Source organism: Lepisma saccharinum, chromosome 6 (genome assembly GCF_977018435.1).
Source record: "Lepisma saccharinum chromosome 6, izLepSacc3.1, whole genome shotgun sequence".
NCBI classification, from domain to species: domain Eukaryota; kingdom Metazoa; phylum Arthropoda; class Insecta; order Zygentoma; family Lepismatidae; genus Lepisma; species Lepisma saccharinum.
The window spans coordinates 71,216,438-71,237,362 of NC_139234.1; the positions used below are offsets into that span (position 1 = coordinate 71,216,438).

At 37.7% G+C, this 20,925-nt stretch overlaps 2 protein-coding genes across 6 annotated transcripts in view; one reads left to right on the plus strand and one right to left on the minus strand.

Moving 5' to 3' along the window:
* The window catches only part of spin (lysolipid transporter protein spinster), a 160,258-nt gene that overhangs the window by 42,821 nt on the left and 96,512 nt on the right, over positions 1–20,925 (minus strand). For all 4 annotated transcript variants that reach the window (XR_014441796.1, XM_083124126.1, XM_083124125.1 and 1 more), the window contains exons 2-5: positions 13,828–14,024; positions 10,412–10,563; positions 7,443–7,646; positions 4,556–4,690 (exon numbers count right to left, since the gene is read on the minus strand). Coding sequence is in view for 3 of the 4 variants with exons in the window: in XM_083124126.1 (XP_082980252.1) it covers positions 4,556–4,690; positions 7,443–7,646; positions 10,412–10,563; positions 13,828–14,024 (688 nt within the window). In the remaining variant the exon portion in view is untranslated. The remainder of the gene's footprint in view (positions 1–4,555; positions 4,691–7,442; positions 7,647–10,411; positions 10,564–13,827; positions 14,025–20,925) is intronic.
* LOC145988870 (uncharacterized) overlaps positions 18,594–20,925 on the plus strand; it is a 5,563-nt gene continuing 3,231 nt past the window's right edge. For both annotated transcript variants that reach the window (XM_083124128.1, XM_083124129.1), the window contains exon 1: positions 18,594–19,018. In XM_083124128.1, coding sequence (XP_082980254.1) covers positions 18,674–19,018 — 345 coding nt within the window. In that variant the 5' untranslated portion in view covers positions 18,594–18,673. The remainder of the gene's footprint in view (positions 19,019–20,925) is intronic.

The window sequence follows — 20,925 nt, forward strand, 5'->3', positions numbered from 1 at the left end:
CAGGATAAATTTTGTGTTGTTAATATTTCTAATAATTCTGTAATGCAGTAATCTTTGTCTCTGATTAGGCACCCCAAACATTCATCAAGACTGTTAAAGTTTCCTACAAAAATTATATGGATGTAGCTTGTATTTTGGAAAACGAATTCCTTGCATGTAATGTTGAAAATTAACACTGCCAGCATGTTAGTACCTTTGTGGATGTCAATTTGGGGAATTTATTGCTGTAAGAATAAACAGAAATAATGTATCTATGTTTTTTCCCATGATGAGTGTAGTTACATGGACAATTGATAAGAATTTCACTGAAGTGCTGATTTTGGTGGCCAAACATTTCTGGAGATTACTTGGAAACTTTTAATTTCCTCATCACTGCATTAGATGTGTGTCATGTTGTCCCATCTTACTGGAAACAACCTTTCATTAATTTGATACCGGTAACATGATTTAGAATTCACTAGATATGACCAAGTAGACCTCACTAGTTTGATCAAAGAATATTTGTATTTTTTATATTTGCTTTGTATTTATACTTGATATTTTATGTCAACTTTCTGCCACTTATGTCTAACCACGGTAATGAAGATGAATAATGATTAGATGAAATTGATGAACAAACACTCACAAAGAACACTCCTTCCCAGGCTGGAACCCTATGCTAGACACTTTGGTAGCAAGATCGAAAGTCGACCAATTATTGTGCTCTGCCACCGATGTTTGTGATGGAAAAATCATCATATAATGGTTCACGAATTTTGTAGACCCACAGCAAGCGAGTTACCTGGTAGACTTGAAGATTCAAAACAAATCAATTTTTTCATAATTTTCAATTTGAATGTGATTATAAATCAGAACCGATTTTTGAAAACTTCATTGCGGAGACTATCAAAGTTCAGTGGATTTTAACAAGGCTTTTCCATGAGAAAAATGCAGTGCTACAAATATTCATAACAAAGATACAATGTAAATTACACTAAACATATACACTAAGATAGCTTAAATACTACAGACCATTTTAAAAGGAAAAAAACAAGATTTAGCCACTTTTTGAGAAGTGGCTAAGATAACATACACAAAAATTGTTACAGTGGGAACATGACAAACAGATTAATAGGATGAAGAGATGCTAAAAGGGATTTTTTTTGGTACATTTTTGTATCTCTTGAAGAAAATATGCTTCATAAAACTACTTTTTTTGGAAGATTTTCAACATCCCTAGTTCATTTTTGCATTCCTCGCCTATCAGAAAATATTTGAGGATTAAAGAAAACTGGCAGATAACTGTGTTACAAATTGAGATGGAAATATGTACTTTTTATAAAGTTTACGCCCTAGGTATTGTGAAGTTAAGAAAATTATGGCCATGTCATCAAGGGGTTTCAGGTTCGATGCTTGGTGAAGGGAGGAATAACGAACAGTTTTTTTTAGCCTATCTGAGCATAAAGTGGATTTAAAACCAATTTTGACCTCTTTTCTTTTATGAATTTAATTGAAAATCACAAAAATTACACAATGAAAGCTAACTTATCACAAAATTACTCCACACTGTAGTAATTACAGATCTCTTAAAAAATGACAAAACTGTACACACTGTTTACAAATACGTGATCAATAAAATTAACGCCAGCATTTTTATCAGTAAAATGACATGCTGTCTAATCTCTCCTACTGCCTAGTAAACTATAAAATGCATTCCAGAGTAAAGTGTGTCATTTCAGTACGCATGCCAAGATTAATTTTGGAATGTGTCTATAAAAAATACTGTAGTTCAATGTTCCATACTGACAAATTACATATGATGTCACATATTATATATTTTATTAGATTAATCATTAGTCTCATCAGTATTGACTTATCACATATCAGTTCATCATTAAATTGCCAAATTAGATAGATCAGATAGATCTATAAATAGCCTGTAATTTTTTTGCAAAATTATAATTTACTGGTATTGTTGCAATTGCCAAATGCAATTTTATTAATTAAGGAGGTGAATAAACAGTTTGTGTCCTTCATGGAATATTGGAAATTTTAAATTGGAGTGGCAGAATAATGGCTATCAATATCTGTACTTTATCAGCATCAATAAGATGATCCCTCTCAAAATACTATTGTCATATTTCAATTAAATTTGCATAATGGTGATCAGCAGTTATTCAAGTTACACAATTTTATAGACTAATAATGTAAGAAAAGTAATAAAATACTAACCAGCAGCAATATTTTTCTCACTAGAAAATGCAACTTACATTACCTTGTGAATAAAGCAGAACTAAATCATAATTTGCAAGGCAATTTGTTTAAACATTTTTCAGTTATAAAAAGCACTTGGTAAGCATTGTAATACATTCTTCTGACATTTTAAACACTTAAGCACAAGCTTAATTCAATGATTAGTACTGGCTTGCATGTCTGTCTACAGCAGAAAAATCAAAGGAAGAAACCTATGCATAGGAATTACAAGCACTGAAAATAAGCATTGTGCAAATTAGTATCATAACCATGAATGACAACTTGTTACATCTGATCCGAAAATTGGATTCATGCAAATATTCTTGCTAAACTAAGAAAAAAAGCATTCAAATTAAAGGTTAAATACATGGTTAAATGAAAGAGACACATATAATTAGAAGCAAAGACAATAGAGCAGTGTTGATTGAATATCTTTAAAATACATTCACGTCAACCTTACACATATTTCAATCTTTTTTTTTTCTTCACCAATTGCAATGAATGAAAATATAGGTTTAGTGATATATCAACAGTTTTATATGAATTTTATTTGTAATTGTTGAAAGTAGTTCACAATATTATGTAAATATATTAAATTCATAATGCATGAACTTACTGAAAGTATAAGCAAAACATGTTCTATTAAAAAATGCTATTTGGTTAGTCACATAATATTCTTAAATTGGTGTGAATTAATAAATTAAAGGATTTGTAAAAAAAATAATTAAAATGTAAATAGATGTACAAAATGCACGAGAAAATGTGATTATATATTTGAACACACATTCATCACAAATTTCAAGCATTAAGTGTGAAAATATTGTGCTGCATCTGTATTCACTTAGTTTTGCTTTGAAAACTAAAGGCATGAAAAGAAACAGTTAGTTACTCATGTACAAAAATTACAAGGCACAGTGAAATAAAACTAACCCTTTCTTCATGCATGTTTTAAAAGAACGTGCCTAAAATACCATGCACTATCTTCCCAAAGATATGATAATAGATTCGATACAATATTCATGAGGTTGCAGTTGGTGAAATCCTTTGCCAAGACTCTCATAAATGATGAACACACATCCTTTTCAACACCTGCTCCACACAACGTAAATTGTTGCCAGAAATAAGTGTGTCTTAAAAGCTTGCAGATTGCCTGTGAAGACACATCATAGTAGCACCAATGAAAACTACACTATTTAATAATTTTTGATGGAGTAAAAAAAGTAAAGTAAATAGTGCTTTGCACCATGCCATGAAGACGTATAGGGGGTGAGGAGTTAGGGTTCAAAACTTTCTTGAATGAATGAGTTGGGAGTTTTAAGTCCACTTTATGCACAGTAAGGCTAATCAGGACTAGACCTACAGTTTAAAGTGGGATCCGAACCACTATGTGCCTCCACCAGTTATTGAACCAGGGACCCCTTGATTACAAGGCGACGACGCTATCAAGGCGACGACGCTACCACTGCACCATCAAGGAGCCCCCCCTCACTTTCTTGATCACGGACGAAGGTGGGGATGATATGATCAGCACCACGTCCCTGGCTGCCTTTACCCTCCAGACTTTCCTCCAGGTACCCACTTTATATGATACTGGGTTGGCACCGGAGCCGCTTGAACAGGTGGAAAAAATCCCGGTTCTCCCCCAGACCTGGGTGTCTCGCATGGTAGTCAGACGCCGTAACGACTGAGCTAGCATGGCTCATATTTTTGATAAGAGTAATAATAAAAAATTATAAGGGAAACAAACCCTGGTGTAACATACTGGGTTTTCTTTATTGAACATAAAGTGTATCAAAAGATATTTAGTCAATACGATCAATTACCAATTTTTAAACATTTTTTATCACCTTTTTATCACATTAACTTACATCATTTTTTTATTATTATTTTCTGAATTTAAGGAATTAAATACACAAATGCTGTATCCTTTCTTACCCTTTGACTACCGAAACACACAAAAATACATATACAAAAATTTTGTAGAATTTTACAGTTAAAAATGGGACTTACTACAGCACTCTTTGACTCTTACCTTACCAGCAGTTAACCAAATATACATATTTTATAAACTTGCATCAAATATCATAGTTTATAAAAATAATCTGACTTATTGTTTTGTTACCATTTATCATGTGTAGAAATAATGAACAAAAGGTAAATAAAACACTGCCAATTTAACAATAACAAAAAAAGTGCATTTAAAAATGCATTAATCATTTCGCTATTAACCAAATGTGCTCTGGCATAAAATTGATTCACATTTGAAACAAACCAAAGTTGAGCGCATTCGGCATGCAAATGACAGAGCTAGTTGTGCACTTACTCATTTAACGTAACGTGCTCTCCACCTGGCTGGAGCTTGACACCCGAAAGAATGAACACTGGTCCCCACCATGCTAAGGCTCCAGTTACAAATGCCACACACGTGAACCCTGCTGTCGAAAGCATGAAGCTTGGGCTGTGGGAAAAAAAAAGACTGAACATTAGAACACAGGAAACAATCTCCTCCTTACCAACCAATAATCTAGAAAATTTATTATTTATATCTAAGACATTGGTGTATTACACAGAGCTCCTTGAATTTTGAACTATACTCTGTCCAGTGTATCTCTGGAGTAAGTGAACGAAAATTGAAGTCTCTGTGCAAGACATCTCCAACAATGAACACGTGAGACTGAATGTAATTATGTGTAGGCATGGGAAGCGACTGCAGTTACCAGCCTTTGCAGCATGCAGCAACATGTACCGCTTTGCTCTGCCCACTCAATTACCTTCCTTTTTCTGCTTCTATGCGTGGACTTGCTCTAGAGATAACAGACAGAGTTAATTCACATTTTCCTATGCATAAGTTTTCCACAAAACTATTACTACTTATTCAGTGGCATGCCCAAGAGGGGTTAGTAGGTAGGAAAAGATAGCAAAACAACGACTGACTACTAAAAAAAATGTATGCGTAACATCTCTTCTGAAAATCTTGGGCACGCCACTGTACTTATTGTATATTTAATGAATTGATAGTATGGATGGAGTAGAAAAAAGGGGCTTCAAATATTCCTGATTATGTATGTTACTTAATACTGAACTGCACAACCTACCTTCATCCCCTGGTATTAATAGAATAATTAAATAATGGACAGTTTATGTGGCACACATGGAAGAGGATAGAAACAACTGAAGGATCCTTGTTGGGGAGCTTGAGGGTAAGGGACCTGTGGGAAGGCAAAGATGAAGATGGACCTGAAGGAAATTGGTAAGGATGGTCAAGATGAGAGTTGATTTTGCCAAGAATGGGGAGAGATCGAAAACTTACATTGCAATGGCAACTGAAGCTTCAGGTTTAGGTGCGTTGTTTGTATTCACATAAAACAGAACTATACTAGCATGATCCACGAGGACTTTCAGAATCTGCATGATGGAGGAGAGAAATGCTCCCACTAGAACTTCAACTTACTTGTGAATGATATGGTAGTTTATTTCCTTTTAATGTGCAACATTTCCCTTCATAGTATATTTATCATTTTCTGTAATTTCTTTTGGCAGTGTTTGAATTTGGAATCCGTTTCATTGGAAAATGGTTAGGTGTTACATATGCAGAGGACAAAATCTATAAACACAAATAGGAGAATCTACAAATGAGGCATCAAATTTGACATGGACTACCTAATAGTTCAATTATCACTTACTTCATAGTACTTTTCTTTTACAGTAACAGTAAAGCCCATGCTAAGATATAGCTTAAGTCTAGTGGTTCTCAAACTGTGGTACGTGTACCCCAGGGATACATGAACGACTTGAAGGGGGTACGCGATCAGATCGGAAGAGAAATGTCAAGAATATCTACACAACAACATTTCTGCAGCAGGTGTGTAGAATAGACTTCATAGCTTTCACACTCAACAGGAAAATAAGGCTGATTTTGTCACTGATACTCTTATCGTTACTCATGTGTCTTCAAATAAAATACTCCTTCAAAATTTATAATAGGCTAAATTTGGAGCCGAATAATCTCCGCTTGCAAGTTTCAAGTGCGCAACCAGACATCAAGAAACCATGTTAGACTATGCAGGCAAGGACGTATTTAGGGGGGGAGGTCCAGGGGATACGGACCCCTTCCCCCAAAAGACTTATCAAGTACTAAAATTCAATAATGAAAAATGTATTCGTTTAAGCCTTTGTTGTATAATTTCTTCTGAACCTATTGGAAGACAAGGATTATATTGGGATCATACAGGTTTGAAGAACAGGAAGGGTTTATTTAAAGGCTCAGGACCCTCCCCACCCGAAATACTTATTAAGTACGAAAATTAAATAATGAAAATATACTTGTTTAGCATTTGTTGTATAATTTCCTCTGAACTTATTGGAAGACAAGGAATCTATTGGGATCATACGGCTTTGAAGAACAGGAAGGGTGTGGGATCCAAACCACTATGTGCCTCCACCAGATATCGAACCCGGGACCCCTTGATTTAATATAATTATTTTAATTTAAACATTATTATTATTACTATTATTCCCGAGACACTTGGTTCTAACCCCACCCCTAAAACATATTTCTAGATACGTGCCTGTATGCAGGCACACCCTTCTCACTAGAAAATCTGAGGATTTACAATAAAAACTCCAAAATTGTGCTTGACAGTTTTGTTTACAAACTTATTTTTATTCTTTCCTTCTCTTTCAACAACTCTGGAAAAAAATATGTGCCAATTAAAGTACTTATTAGCATACATGTGATTCCCTTCTTTATTTTTGTAACTAATCATAAAGATTGTAAATGTAATAAAATAATAAACATAGGATTCTAATGCTTATTTGTTTAACATCTTTCCACATACAGCCCGAATGCCATTTAGCTCTATTTCAGATACATACCTCCAACATATAGCCAATCACGTATATATATTATAAAAAAAACATTGAGAAAACCTATGATGGGGGTACATTAGACTTTAATTACGACCCTTAAGGGTACAATGAGGAAAAAGTTTGAGAACCTCTGCCTTAGAGCATTCGGTGAAAGTAAGGTCAGAAAACCATGTTCCTCTTAAAGAGATATCTTGAAAGATAAACCCTTGACAATTCAGAAACATTGAAATCTATGGGAAGCAATTTTTCGTCCCATTTAAATTGCAAGACTTACTTTTGTGCATGAACTACAAGTTCACAAATATCATTGTCCTAAACAAGATATATATATTTCCACTTACTTTTTAAGAAGAGCCTTAAGATCACTTCTATATGACGTTGGAATAAGTTGCGAGTGACCTTCACTCTCTCCACGAACAGGATCTTCCAATAGGGTCAGGATCAATATCACTGATATCGCCCCCATGACCGGAGTCACTCTCAAACCCCACTGCCATGCCCCAGCAGCTTTTGCTGTCTCAGAGCCAATGATATACCCCAACCCACTGAAAAGAACAAGGAAACAATGTATTAATGAACATTTAAACTCAAAGCAATTGCCAGCATTTTAAGAAAATCGCATACAGCACATGTCAGATACATTATAATTACATGCATGTGTAAATGTAACATTAAAGCATTTTAGAAACATGTGAGAAAATTAGGGGAAAGTTGAACAAAATGGAAGGGTTGCAAGTGGAGAAATTTAGTTGATCAGTGGTTAACTATTTTACCAAGATTATTTTTTTCAGTTCAAGTGGGTTCAGAATGAACTGTTCTTATACTCTGTTCTTCAATCATGTCAAATTATATGACAGTCTGTGTTTGACAATTATGTCTGATGCCTAAACTTCTCCAATGATTACTGAATGAAAATGGGGAAAAACACTACCAAAAATACCATCATTTAGCTGCAAGATATCTTTATTGAAAATGAGTATAATTAATTTTTCTCATTTGATTTATTAGGGATCAGCATGTCATGTTTCACAGTATTAATGAGCATATCTATCCTGCACATATGAAACTCAGTTCTTTGGTTTATGTATTATTATTTTTTTAAAAAAAATCGCTTTGAACTTCTCCATTGCATTCCCATGTTACAAGGGATGTCCCATAAGTAGTCAGCCTGATAGGGTTCCCATAGTTCAATCTGAAAATAATTTGGGGATTTGAAATAGCAATTCTTTGTAAGTGTACAGGCAAAGCGGTCTCCAGTTCTAACCATCCTAGTCTTCTTTGCAGGAGCTAAAAGTGTGTAAAGTGCGTAACGTCAGAAAAAATGAAGAGAGACGACATACGAGCAGTTATCAAGTATCTGTTGAAAAAGAGGTTGAGTCCCAAGGAAATCCATGAGGATATGGTGACAACATTAGGAGAGGATGCTCCATCCTCTGCCACAGTGAAGAGATGGGTAGCCGAATTTAAGCAGGGGACAATGACAGTGGAAGATGGCCCTTGCCCAGGCAGGCCAGTGGAGATTGTGACAAGAAAATGTAGAGAAATTGCACAAGATTATTCTTGCAGACAGACGTATGACTGTGCGATATATTGCAGAGGAACTGAAGATGTCCAAATCAACAGTGGAGCGCATTGTGCATGATCAGTTTGGGATGAAAAATGTTTTGGCTGCTCCAGGCCGATCTACACGGATTTGTTGAACGACTTGTGACTGTTGACGAAACCTGGGTTCATCACTTTGTACTGGAGCCAAAACAGGCATCAAAACAGTGGAAACACCCCGGCTCCCCCACCCCCAAAGAAGGCAAAGTCCGGTCCCTCTGCTGGAAAAGTGATGACGACAGTCTTCTGGGACTCTGAGGGTGATTTGTTGGTTGATAATCTCCGAAAGGGAAACATCATGACCGGAGAGCATTAAGCTTCCCTGGTGAGTCAATTGTGAGGTGTTTTGAAGACTAAGCGACGGGGAAAGCTCTCTAAAGGGGTGATTCTGCATCATGACAATGCACATGTTCACACATTGCTTGTTGCGATGGCAACCATTCGTGATTGTGGGTTAAAATTGTTGGAACATCCCCCTTATTCATCTGATCTTGCTCCATCAGACTTTCATCTCTTCCCTAACCTGAAAAAAGTGTGCATGATGACGTCATCAGTGCTGTGGGTGACTATTTTGCAAGCCTTGAGGAAAGCTTTTATGAGACCCGGATAAAAGCACTGCAGAAGCATTGGCAAAAGTGTGTGGACCTGCAGGGAGACTACGTAGAGAAATAGGTTGCTATTGTGGTCTTATTCTTTCCCTTCTAGGTTAGGCTCGCTACTTATGGGACACCCCTCGTAAATGTTGATTCACTTCATTCACACACGCAATGATAATATTCATACATGTCTCGTCATTAAACTAAAATTAGAAGAGCAATGTTAAATTTTAAAAAAATACAAATATAATAATATGAATATTATTTGTTTTCATCATAATAAAGATGACATTTACACTGATAAAATAACAATTCAGGTTAACACAAGGATGATTTATTTTCTATGCTGTTTATATGAAGTATTTGCTTTGCCTCTCCACCAGAAATCCAGAGAAAAACTGTGCCTCTGATTGTTCCTCCCAATAATTTGAAGCTAGAAATGCCTATGACCATATCAGACAGTTATATAACTTAGGTAAGGTTTTACAGTGCAAGTTTTTGCTAATATTGATGAAATGCTGATTTGAAATATACCCATACAGATATCTACAATTTTACCCATCTGATATAAAACTGCATGAGGAACATAGATGATTCATTAAAATTGTCAATTAATTGTTGTAACTAGGTCATTGCAATGGGCTTTGCCTTTGAAATAGAATTTAGTGTTTAGAGTTACATTACAAATCAGGACATATGTTTATATTCATATAAATAACACAACTGCAGAATTTAACACTAAACTACAGGCTGTCTGCATATCTGTCTGCATATCAATGTGGTAATTTTACCAATACACCAATCAGCCCACATCAGCCAATACCAATAGAGTACCAATTAATCTGTCCCAACCCAATTAAATAATAAAACCATATTTTCATGGAAACTTAGAAATTTTGCAACATTACATTTTTGGCACACATGCACAAACACACACCTCAAATCAATCAATCTCTCTCTATGACTCAACATCCGTTTGAGGGGTAGGACCTGGCCAGCGTGTTTGAATTAGGAGATGTGAGATCAGTACATCTGTCTAGATAGGCCCTGGTCATCAAAGGGATGTTACTTCATGGAGTAAATTATTTGGTTATGATATTTTGGACACTTACCTTCCAATCGGTATGGCAAAATAAAAAAGTGCCAACATTTTTGACCTCATGTCACTTACAAAGAGATCGCTAATGATGGTGGGTGCAATAGTTGAGTAGCTTGCCTCTCCAATTCCAACCAAAGCACGGAATGCTAGGAACCAATAATAATTCTGAAGGGGGTGAGAGAATAAAAGTGTTAGAAAATACAAATCATCACAATGAAAAGCTGCATGTCAAAGTAAAGAAGTGAAAGATTATTATGATCGTGAAATAATATAATGCACAGCTTCAATCCTATTGAATTACACACGTTTGTGTGCGACACATACACACACGTGTATATACATATATCAGGACTAAATCATCATTAACTTTTCACCAGGGGTACATATACAGTATGTCCGTAAAGTCATGGTGGGGTTTCCGAGTCCGATAATATCTAAACGAAACAAAAGAAAAGGAAGGTTATTACACTGCATTGAGGAGTAACTAACTCAAACTCAAACGCGCAGGTAATCACGTGACTGTGAAGCAAAGCACGCCATTCCGTCTGTCAAGATGTGGACGGTGCAGAGGAAAGTTCAATGCATCCTTTGACTTGCGAAATTTGAATCGGTGATGCGTGTTCGTCGTAAATATAGTTGTGTGTACAATGAAGAGGCCCCACATGAAAATAACATTTACCGGTGGGATCGCCGGCTTAAGGAAACTGACAGTTTAGTGGATGCAAAATGTTCCGGGAGGCCAACAGTTAGTGATGAGTCTGTTGAAGCTGTACGGGAGCACTACCTAAGGAGCCCTAAGAAATCTGTGCATGTCTGTGCTCGAAATCTGGGTCTGAAGAAAACAGTTCACAAAGTTCTGAAGAAATGTCTCCGTTTTACGGGTTACAATCTGCAGTTGTTACATGCAATCCTCCCAACCGAAAAACCCAAACTATTTGATTTTGCTGTGTAGATGCTTCGTGAAATGGACAATGATGATCTGTTCTTACAGAAGATTGTGTTTAGTGATGACGCAACATTCCATGTGTGTGGTCATGTTCATCGACATCACATCAGAATATGGGCTAATGAACAACCTCATGCCTACATGGAGCATGAACGTAACAGTCCTAAGGTGAACGTCTGGTGTGCCCTCACACATGATAAAGTTATAGGCCCATTTTTCTTTGCGGAGCCTACAGTGACATCAAACAACTACCTTGACATGTTGGAATTGTATGCAGTGCCACAAATTCAAGACGAAGGTAAAGATGTTATCTTTCAACAAAATGGTGCTCCTCCACACTAACGCAAAATTATTCGTGAGTTTCTGGATAAGACATTTCCACAGCAGTGGATAGGAAGGGGTGGATGGAAGACATGGGCAGACCTGACGACTTCAGATTTTTATTTCTGGGGCTACGTCAAACAGTGTGTGTATCGTGATCATGTCAAAGACATTCATCATTTGAAAGAGAATCAGAGAAGCTGTCCAGTCTGTTACACCTGATGTTCTGAGTCGTGTGTGGCAAGAATTGGAATATCATTAGATGTGTGTAGGGCAACAAATGGAAAACACATCCAACTGCACTAAACATGTTAAGGAAAGTATTTGAGATACTCTTCAATACAGTAATAATCATCCTTTGTTTTTGTTTCATTTAGATATAATAGAACTCTGAAACCCCATTATAACTTTATGGACATACTGTATTTCTTTTTAATGGGTCCCGTTTAATTCTTGGCTTATTTTAAGATGCAATCATAGTTGTAGTGCACATACTAAGTTTGTTACAAGCACATTTTATGCTCAGATAGGCTAATCACACCTGAGCCTAGAGTTGAAAGTGGGATTGAAACCACTGTACAATGAACTTCCACCAGGAATGAAACCTTCAACCTTTGATTACAAGGTTGAGTTGGGCCACTTAGAACCACATTACACAATATAAATTTATTAAACAACTAGGTTACAATGGTATCAAAGAACTGCACACATTGCACAGCAAAATAAAGGCATTCTCCTCGCAGGGTTCTATTGCCAAATAAAACACCTTTACCATAAATGAAAAAAGTGGTAGAGGGCACGCAGGGCTGTTATACATTGTATTTCTGCCACTCTCCCAAGTCAAACATAAACAAAGTTGAAATTACGTTGACCACACAGAGTAGTTACACAGTTTGATGTGGACCTGAACCCAGGCATTCTTGATTACAAATTGACAGTATTCAGCATAAGGCTAAAAGTTTTGCACTGGGAAGAAAGCCCTGGTTCCTCATAATGAAATTCCAAGGAGAACCCAGCACAAATTTAGGCTAAATGCAAAGCTAAAGACAAGAGTCACTCATACAGTGGGGGGAGAGGGGAGATTGTACAGGAAGTCAAAGAAGCAGAGAAAAAAAGTTGGAAAAGAATAAATGTTGTGGTGTCCTGCCAGAGTATTGGCACCCTATTAAAACAATATTATTGTCTGTTTGCAAAGAAAAAAAATCTTGCTCGCAATTCTGTAAGAGTCTCATCAACTTTATACGTACTCTTAAAAACAGATATTGCATATGATTTGTTCATAATGTGATATGGAAGGTACAGAGGGACAACAAAAAGTACATGCCTGGTAATTTTGAAAGTAAGTATGAACTTACTACAGCTGCATTAAGAGCAAAATATTCTCTAAAATAATGGTTCATGGTTGTGCTCTATTATTTTATAGTGTTGTTCTATTTAAAATATTTTTTCGTATTCATGCATACTGCAATAACTGTATTCAATACTTTGCATAGTAATGTATTGCATGTAAATTACCTAAAACAGAAAAATGATTAATGTCAAATCAAACTTCAAACCATTGAAAGAAGGAAAATTTTGTCTTAGTGAGCTTTACTACAGTTAAGAAACAAAAGATGTATGTTGCAGAGAAGTGTACATACTTAAGACAAAAAGTAATGTCAATATTGCTATGGATGTCTCATGGGCTTGGGGTTTTATTGTTTGCAGGCAACTATTAAAAAAAGGATGGATATTTCTCCCAAGCAGGTGGGGAGAAGGAAATGTATCCAGGGTTGTTAAAGGTGCAAGAACCCATAAATTCTAATGGGTTCTACCTGTATTGGGTACAGGACCAAAACTTTTTTTCTCGCACAATTTATATTCGGTCCAACTTTCGTATTGCTTCATTCAATACAAAACTTGGACCCTATTTAAACTGATACAGAAAAAAAGTTCCTGGACTGTATTTAAATTGATCCAGAAAAAAGGTTCCTGGAATTTACTTTACAGATAAAAAGGTTCTTTACAGTCCAGAATCTATTTACGCTTGCTGATTTTCTCTCCTGGACCGGAATTGAATTAACTTAACTTAAAATTCCTGGACCTTTAACAACCCTGGATTTATCGCTAGCTACAGTTCTCAATACAGTAAAACAAAAAAAAAAGACCTTCATTATACTCACATTCATGTAAGACCCTAATAACGTAGTTAAACTCCACAAAAATACTCCAAATCCCATTATTAATCTCCTGCTATATCGATCACCAAGGTATCCAAAGAGAGGGGCAAACACCATGTAACTAAGTACAAAGACTGTTTGGAGCAACCCCGCACTGCCATCCCCTATATCGAAGTGCAATTTTATATCATCCAGAATACCTGCAACGACACAAAAATAAGACTTGTTTAGTATATAGCTTGGTATTTTCTTATAATCATCAAAAAAATTACAATAATGTTAAGTGAGCAATTATCTGGACCTGCTTCATAACACTAATAGCTTCATATTAGTACTTATGGAATTATTACGGAAAGAAAAGATGGTTGAAGAATAATTTGTTGAACACACACTCCCAGGCTACAGAAAATGCTAGTCCTGTTGTGCATAACATTTCAAAGTAAAAGTAAAGCCTGGAGAAGTGACAATCAAGTAGAGATGTCATGCTGTAAGGGAGTGAAAATGCAGGATTTAGAGATTTAGACAACTACCCCATCATCGAAATTTTCATTTTTTTTTCTTTTTTGCTGTATTCTAATACCCATATCGGATGATACAACAATATCACTAATATATATGAATGGCACAAACTGGTTTATTTAGAATTTTTCATATGAAGGTGTAAAAGTCATTTTGGGGGATTTGAGAGTAAAATTGGCACCAAAACGACAATCAATTTGGGCCTTGTGGCAATTTTAGGGAGTGATGATGGGGATGTGGATAAATCACTGGGCATATATTTTAATCAGTACTGTAGAGAATATTCAGAAAATTGCAGACAATTCTACCATTCCGGCATTTCTATAAATAACCGTCACTTAAGGCGAAGAGGGACAATTACGCACCAGTTGTGCATGTATTTCAATATCGTCGTATTGGGTACTGCTATTTAAAAAAGGGATTAGTATGAAAGAGAGTATGAATTTCTCTCCATGTTGCAAATGGAAACTACTTTTCAAGTTGATTTGTAAGCTAGAAACGATGTTTGAAAAATATGATTAATAAGTATTTACAGAATCCCATGTATTCCTTATGGGGAATCAACTTCAACTTCAAATTACGGCTAATCGAATGGGAGTTTCCACTTTTCCTACTACTATGACATGGTTCAACATATCCTTTTTCCGTCCATGTACTTTTCTACGTCATTGGATGTTTGATATTCCTGAGAGAATGAATTAAAAAATGGTCCCATAAGCCTAATGCATTTCTCCTTGCCTCCTACGGCCATTCTGGTAGTGTTGCCAAACCTGATGTGCATAAAAGAGCTAAATTTCACCATTAATTGAGCTAAAGATGACTTTCAAGGAGCTAGATTAACGAAGGCTGCGTAAAGTGCCTCCTATGGTAATTTTAGGTGTCAGAGGGGTGGGGGTGCTGCTATTGCCGTTAGCTTTAAATTGATGGCAATTTATTCTTAATTATTACCGCCTAGATTTGGCGGCATCACCCATTTCAATAATCCACTGATTCTCATGTGAAATCGAAAATAAAGGATTCCCGGATAACAATATTGTCATCTTCACCTCAGCCACGGTGCTATATAAAAGTAGCTGAGGAGGTTAGAGGGGGTGGGTGACGCAGCCTATATAACAATATCATGTCACGTGGAAAATGTACACTCATGGCAAGAGTGTGAGCCGGAGCCAGTGCATAATGGAGCAAGGGGCGGATGCCACAGTTCAGTCAAACGAGTGCACGAAAGAGCCAGATCTGGCTCCAAAGAGCGAAGTTGGCAACAGTGATCGGCAGCTGCCGCAGCGAGGAAGACCTAGGGAAAATTGTCCCTCCTTCCCTTAATGCAAAATTCTGCATTTTTTTACTTTTGACGTAATATAAAGTGTACTCAACTGAAACATCATCTCATATACAAATTGAAACAGAACCAGAAACAAAGCAACACAGGATGGCACAGGCATAAATTACTCATACTTCGTTAACGATTGTTGAAAACTATGTTATGTCAAGAAAATGTAACATTTGAAGACAGGTTATTGCAAAAGTGCGGACGTGGAAGTCTATAGAAAAGAGTGTACAGGAGATGGGGGGGAGGGTGCGATTGTGAAAGAGCTTTACACTGCAGGTTGGTCGTGTGGGTACTTGAAGAATCAATCAAATGATTAGAAATTTTGATTGTATATTACAATGTGTGATGTCCTATAAAATGTGATTGGTGCCAAAAGCCTAAGTGCTGACACATTCACAATTTTAATTTCAACCAATCATTCTCTGATCTTGGCAAATACTCTCACAATAATGTCTTGACTTTTCACGTTTACCAAGTCGATATCAGCAAAACATATTTTGCATACTTTTTACCTGGAAGAACATACTGTAGGGTGACCAGACATGATGCTGATATTCGCAGGAGGGTGTTTTTTTTTAAAGGTCGTGTCCTGCAGTTTGCGAATGTCCTGCAAAGCATCCAGACGAATTGTTTACCTTACCTCTGTGAAACTGTTAAGTGTCTTTTAAAATTAATAGTTTAATAGTATTGTTAGTTTACAAAGAAATACAGCTGCGTCGCTCGCAAGTTTAGTTTTACTGTAAAACTTATATGTATTGCTTAGAAGCAGATACTGCATGCAGTCTGTTCATGACGTGACATGCAACGTACCGAGTGATGACAAAGTATATGCAGGGGCACTTTGAAAATTGAAAATAGCCCAATTCTGGGGATTTGCATGTTTGATGCATTGATGAAATGATTCCTACAGCTGTGGAAAAAGACAAATATATTCTCAGTACTGATTAATACTATAATATTATTTCACGACGTATGGATACTTTATGGTAAGAAAGTAAGGAAACGCACAAAAACAGTAAGAACGAGAGATAGAAAGGTTAGTCTGTAAAATTACAAAGATACGCAAAAGGAGAAACGAAAAAGAGTGAAATGAAAAGGGAAATTTATAACAAGGAAAGACCTCCATGGCGGAGTTGTTGAACGCTAGGATGCCAGGGGTCCTGGGATCGAATCCCGGCCTGGACATTTCGGATGTTCCTTGCAACTGTTCATTCATGAATTTAATGATATCATCACTCATATTCATTGTTGCAATTAGTCAAAAGTGACTAAGGCGTGGTTAAATAACACAAACAAAATAAAATCAAGAAGAAAACATATTAAAGAGAATTGTGTAATATTTCAGGAGACATGGAAGCAGCATGAACTTTTCGTAGCCAAAGAGGAGGGTGGGGTGCACTTGACCATGTGCTCTTAATTTAGCTGCGATCCCCCCATACACATCCATGGATGTCCTGCTTTTCGTTTCAGAAAATCTGGTCACCCTAACATACTGTGAAATGTCCAGAGGGGTTAGTGGGGGTATTAACCAAAACTCTCGCCTGGTTCAAATACAGGAAGGGGTGGCAAAATATAGGACTGGCTACTACAAAAAAGATATCCCCCGTTAAGAAACTCTAGGCACGTCCCTGTGACATACAACTTAAATAATTTCAACCAGGTGGTAAGGCCCTAGAGTCAAGCTTGAAATCATTTAACCAAGCCTGTGTGTTAGCCGTGGCAATGGTTCCATGAAGTGCACTGATCTTCGAAAGAACAGGTCATTCGAATAAGTAATTACAATCCTCATGCATATATATGGCATGGCACACCTTGAAAAGCAACCTCACCCAGTTATTAGAGGTGCAGAGGTAGGTCTTGCGGGAGACAGTAATGTATACTTATGGACAAAACATTCCACACAAACTCAAATTACACACAACTGCGTTCCAAGTCGAAAAGGGACATGGGAAACAAAGGACTGCGGAAAATGACACTAGAAAGGAAGTTTGTACATGCAGCAGGTCCGGATTTAGGGGCGGGGGTAAAGGCCAGAGCCTCACTTGAGGAAAATTGCTTTGAAATGGACCCTAAAAGAATTTCAATTCGTTTGTTGTTGATAAGTTCGACATGATTTCGATTCAGAACTGAAATTAGAATATTAACTCTTGTAATCAAGGGATCTCGGGTTCGATGCCCGGTGGAGACACATAGTGGTTCCCATTTTAAGCTGTAGGTCCAGTCCTGATTAGCTCTTCAGCGGACTTAAAAACAAAACTCAAACAGGATGTTAACTCAAACACTTTGTTAATATTTGGTAATAATAATAATAATAATAATAATAATAAAACAAAGCCAAATATACTTTACTTTGTGACTTTTTCCAGACATACCAAGCGGGTATATATTTGGATATTTATATACAAAGCATACACTTTGTAGTAATTCTACAAAGTAAATCCATCAGTGGCGATTGTGAGCCTGTGCGGGTGGTTGCATACATTCCTTCTTTCGAAGATTTTTAAGTCTGAATGAGAACGTTATAAATAAAAGTTTCTGGGCTCAGTGACGTCTACACGTTGTAAAAGCTTGTGCGGTGATGCACCGTGTATGTAGCTTATACCTAGGTATTATGACAGTGCAAATGTCCCTTGGTCAACCTGTTCGTCAAGCAAACAAGAACAAGATAAGAGGCTTTTTAGCCCAAATATATTATGCATCTTCCGTACGATATTGAGGTGCACACTGCATGCGACTGTCCGTCCTTTTGTTCCCACTCATTTTTTTTTTCCTGGCGCAGTCGCAGTTACCAAACACCATATTTAGCAACCTGTTGCTGGAGTTGGCAACAGTGAGCATGTCTCGAAAGCTTCACGTGCGCTTATCGACATGCGTGCACGAACAGGCTCGCAAAGTGGACTCGGCCATTTTTTCCCCCAGTGCGAGTCGAGCTCTCGAACAGCAAGCTTCCCTACGGTTCGATTTCCACTCGCGTGTGTTCCAGTAATACTAGATTGTGCTGCAATGTCAAAGTGGGCTACAAGCGAGACGTGCAAATTCATAGAGCTGTACGGAAACGAGCCATGCTTGTGGGACGCGAACAGGCACGAGTACAAAGACGCGAGGCAGCGCAAAGCCGCGGTCGAGAGAATCGTTAAAGCAATGGATATGCCGGATTTTACGGTTGCCGATTGCAAGAACAAGATAAAGAACGTCAGATCGCATTACTGCCAAGAACTGAAGAAAATACGGGACTCTGCGAAGCGGCAAAAGACTCCCAATATCTACAAGCCTCAACTTGTGTGGTTCGAAAGGCTTGATGGGTTCCTGAGAAAGTTCGTTCAGCAATCTGGTGATTCTAATGTGAAGGTAAGTGTCAGCAGTCATTGTTGCTAACTACATGGTGCGTACATGTATAGTTGTACATGTATAGTTGCAGTCCGCATCGGAACCCCACTTTACTTCAAAGGAAGTCCCGAAAGATCAGTTTCCCTCCGACAACAATTTGTCAAGTCCAGTGGCGGCGGTTGCCCCCCCCCCCCACTTTTGCCCTTGCACTATGCCACACCTTATTTACAAAGGGAAATATACTGTATTTGCCCCCAGTTTTGCTACCTTGCCCCCCCAATCGTCGCCACTGGTCAAGTTCATGTGGAGCCCATTAAATCCTCCCCTCAAACCTTCCCCACCAATAGCGTCCGTTTTAGGAACTGACATTGCTTGTCAAGTCCACGTGGAGTAAATGCGATGTTGCCAATTCAGTTTCTTTAGAGCTTTCTTAACGTGAAGTTGCGGTTGCGATATCTTGGCTAGGTCGTGTTATTGTGTTGTGCTATCTTTTTATTCAATGTGGAGGTCCTTCGGAGTATAACGTCGCAGTGAATGAATCAACACTGCAGGTACAAGTGGCAACAGCGGTTTTCAGAAAAACAGGTGCTGGCTCGAAATCTGATACGGGCACGGTCGGCTTCCTCTGACTGGGGCTGTGTCAAAGATACCGAACTGGTGTTCGGATGAAGACTTTAGCTATACGCAAGGACTGATTTTCGGGGTGTCCCCCCTTGAAGGTGTCATTAAAAAAACTATCACTATCAGTTTGATTTTTCACTTCCATGACGTCATGCAGACAGAGGAGACTTGTATTGGGTTGAAGCTGCAAACCGGACAACCCCCCCCCCCCGCGCACACACACACACACACACACACGCCGGTTTCTGATTTCAATATATCTTGCACTCGCCCTGCACTGACCCCATGACCCAGTGATTTATAACATTTCAAAATTGTTTACAAAGGCCCAATTTACCCTCACATCCCCTAAAGACGAACTCTCCCGGCGGAAAATTCTGGACAACCCCTACCATGGGTGCCAAAACGCCGCAAACAGAAAGCCTTTGTTAACTTTGCAGCTAGAACTCTCTGGGGTAATTATCCTATGGTTCGACCATGATATTCCCCAAGCTTTCCAGATGGCAGAGACAAACGCAATATTCTGTTTGTCCCTCTCCCTTTCCCTGCGCCGGAACGAATGAAGAAGGGCAGTTCCCCAGGCTCACCGTTGGGGTTGAAGTTTTATAGTTTTGACTTTGGTATCCCTACGTCCCTCACATAGTTTCTTGTAGGGTTGTCTAAATTTCCCAACGCTCTGGAAATCTCGAATTCTATACGTCATTTTAACCTTAAGTGATTGTTTTTGCATTTCTAGAATAAAAACTAGCAATTTCCGATAAGTTCCAGACACTCCCAATGCAGAAAACGTCGAGAATGAACGACTTTTTAAAATGACCATTCGATATTTCCCGACTGCTCGGGAAGTCATTTCCCAAAGTCGTGATCCCGCACACCCCTCTACCCCGCATTTTCCAAGAAACTTCCCTGCTTTTGTTTAATATACCGATTTCACATCGTTCCTTAGCAAAGTCCCACGCATTTTCCAAGAAACATCTCTCGTTAGACCGGGTCGACAAAGAACGCCCTTCAGATCAGACTACAGAGTTTTTTGGCGGGACCCGTACCACGTTAAAACTTCTGGCCTATACCGGCCAAAATTTGGCCAGACATGCCAAACCTAGCATAATGGTGCTAAACCTAGTAGGCTATAATCTGAAAAAGCTTCCTTGGAGCAGGTGCGGACCGACGGGAAGGGCGATCGTCCCTCCCAACTGCTTCTTATTATATATATATATATATATATATATATATATATATATATATATATATATATATATATATATATATATAAGTATATTATGCCAAATATTTCTGAAGACTCCAAT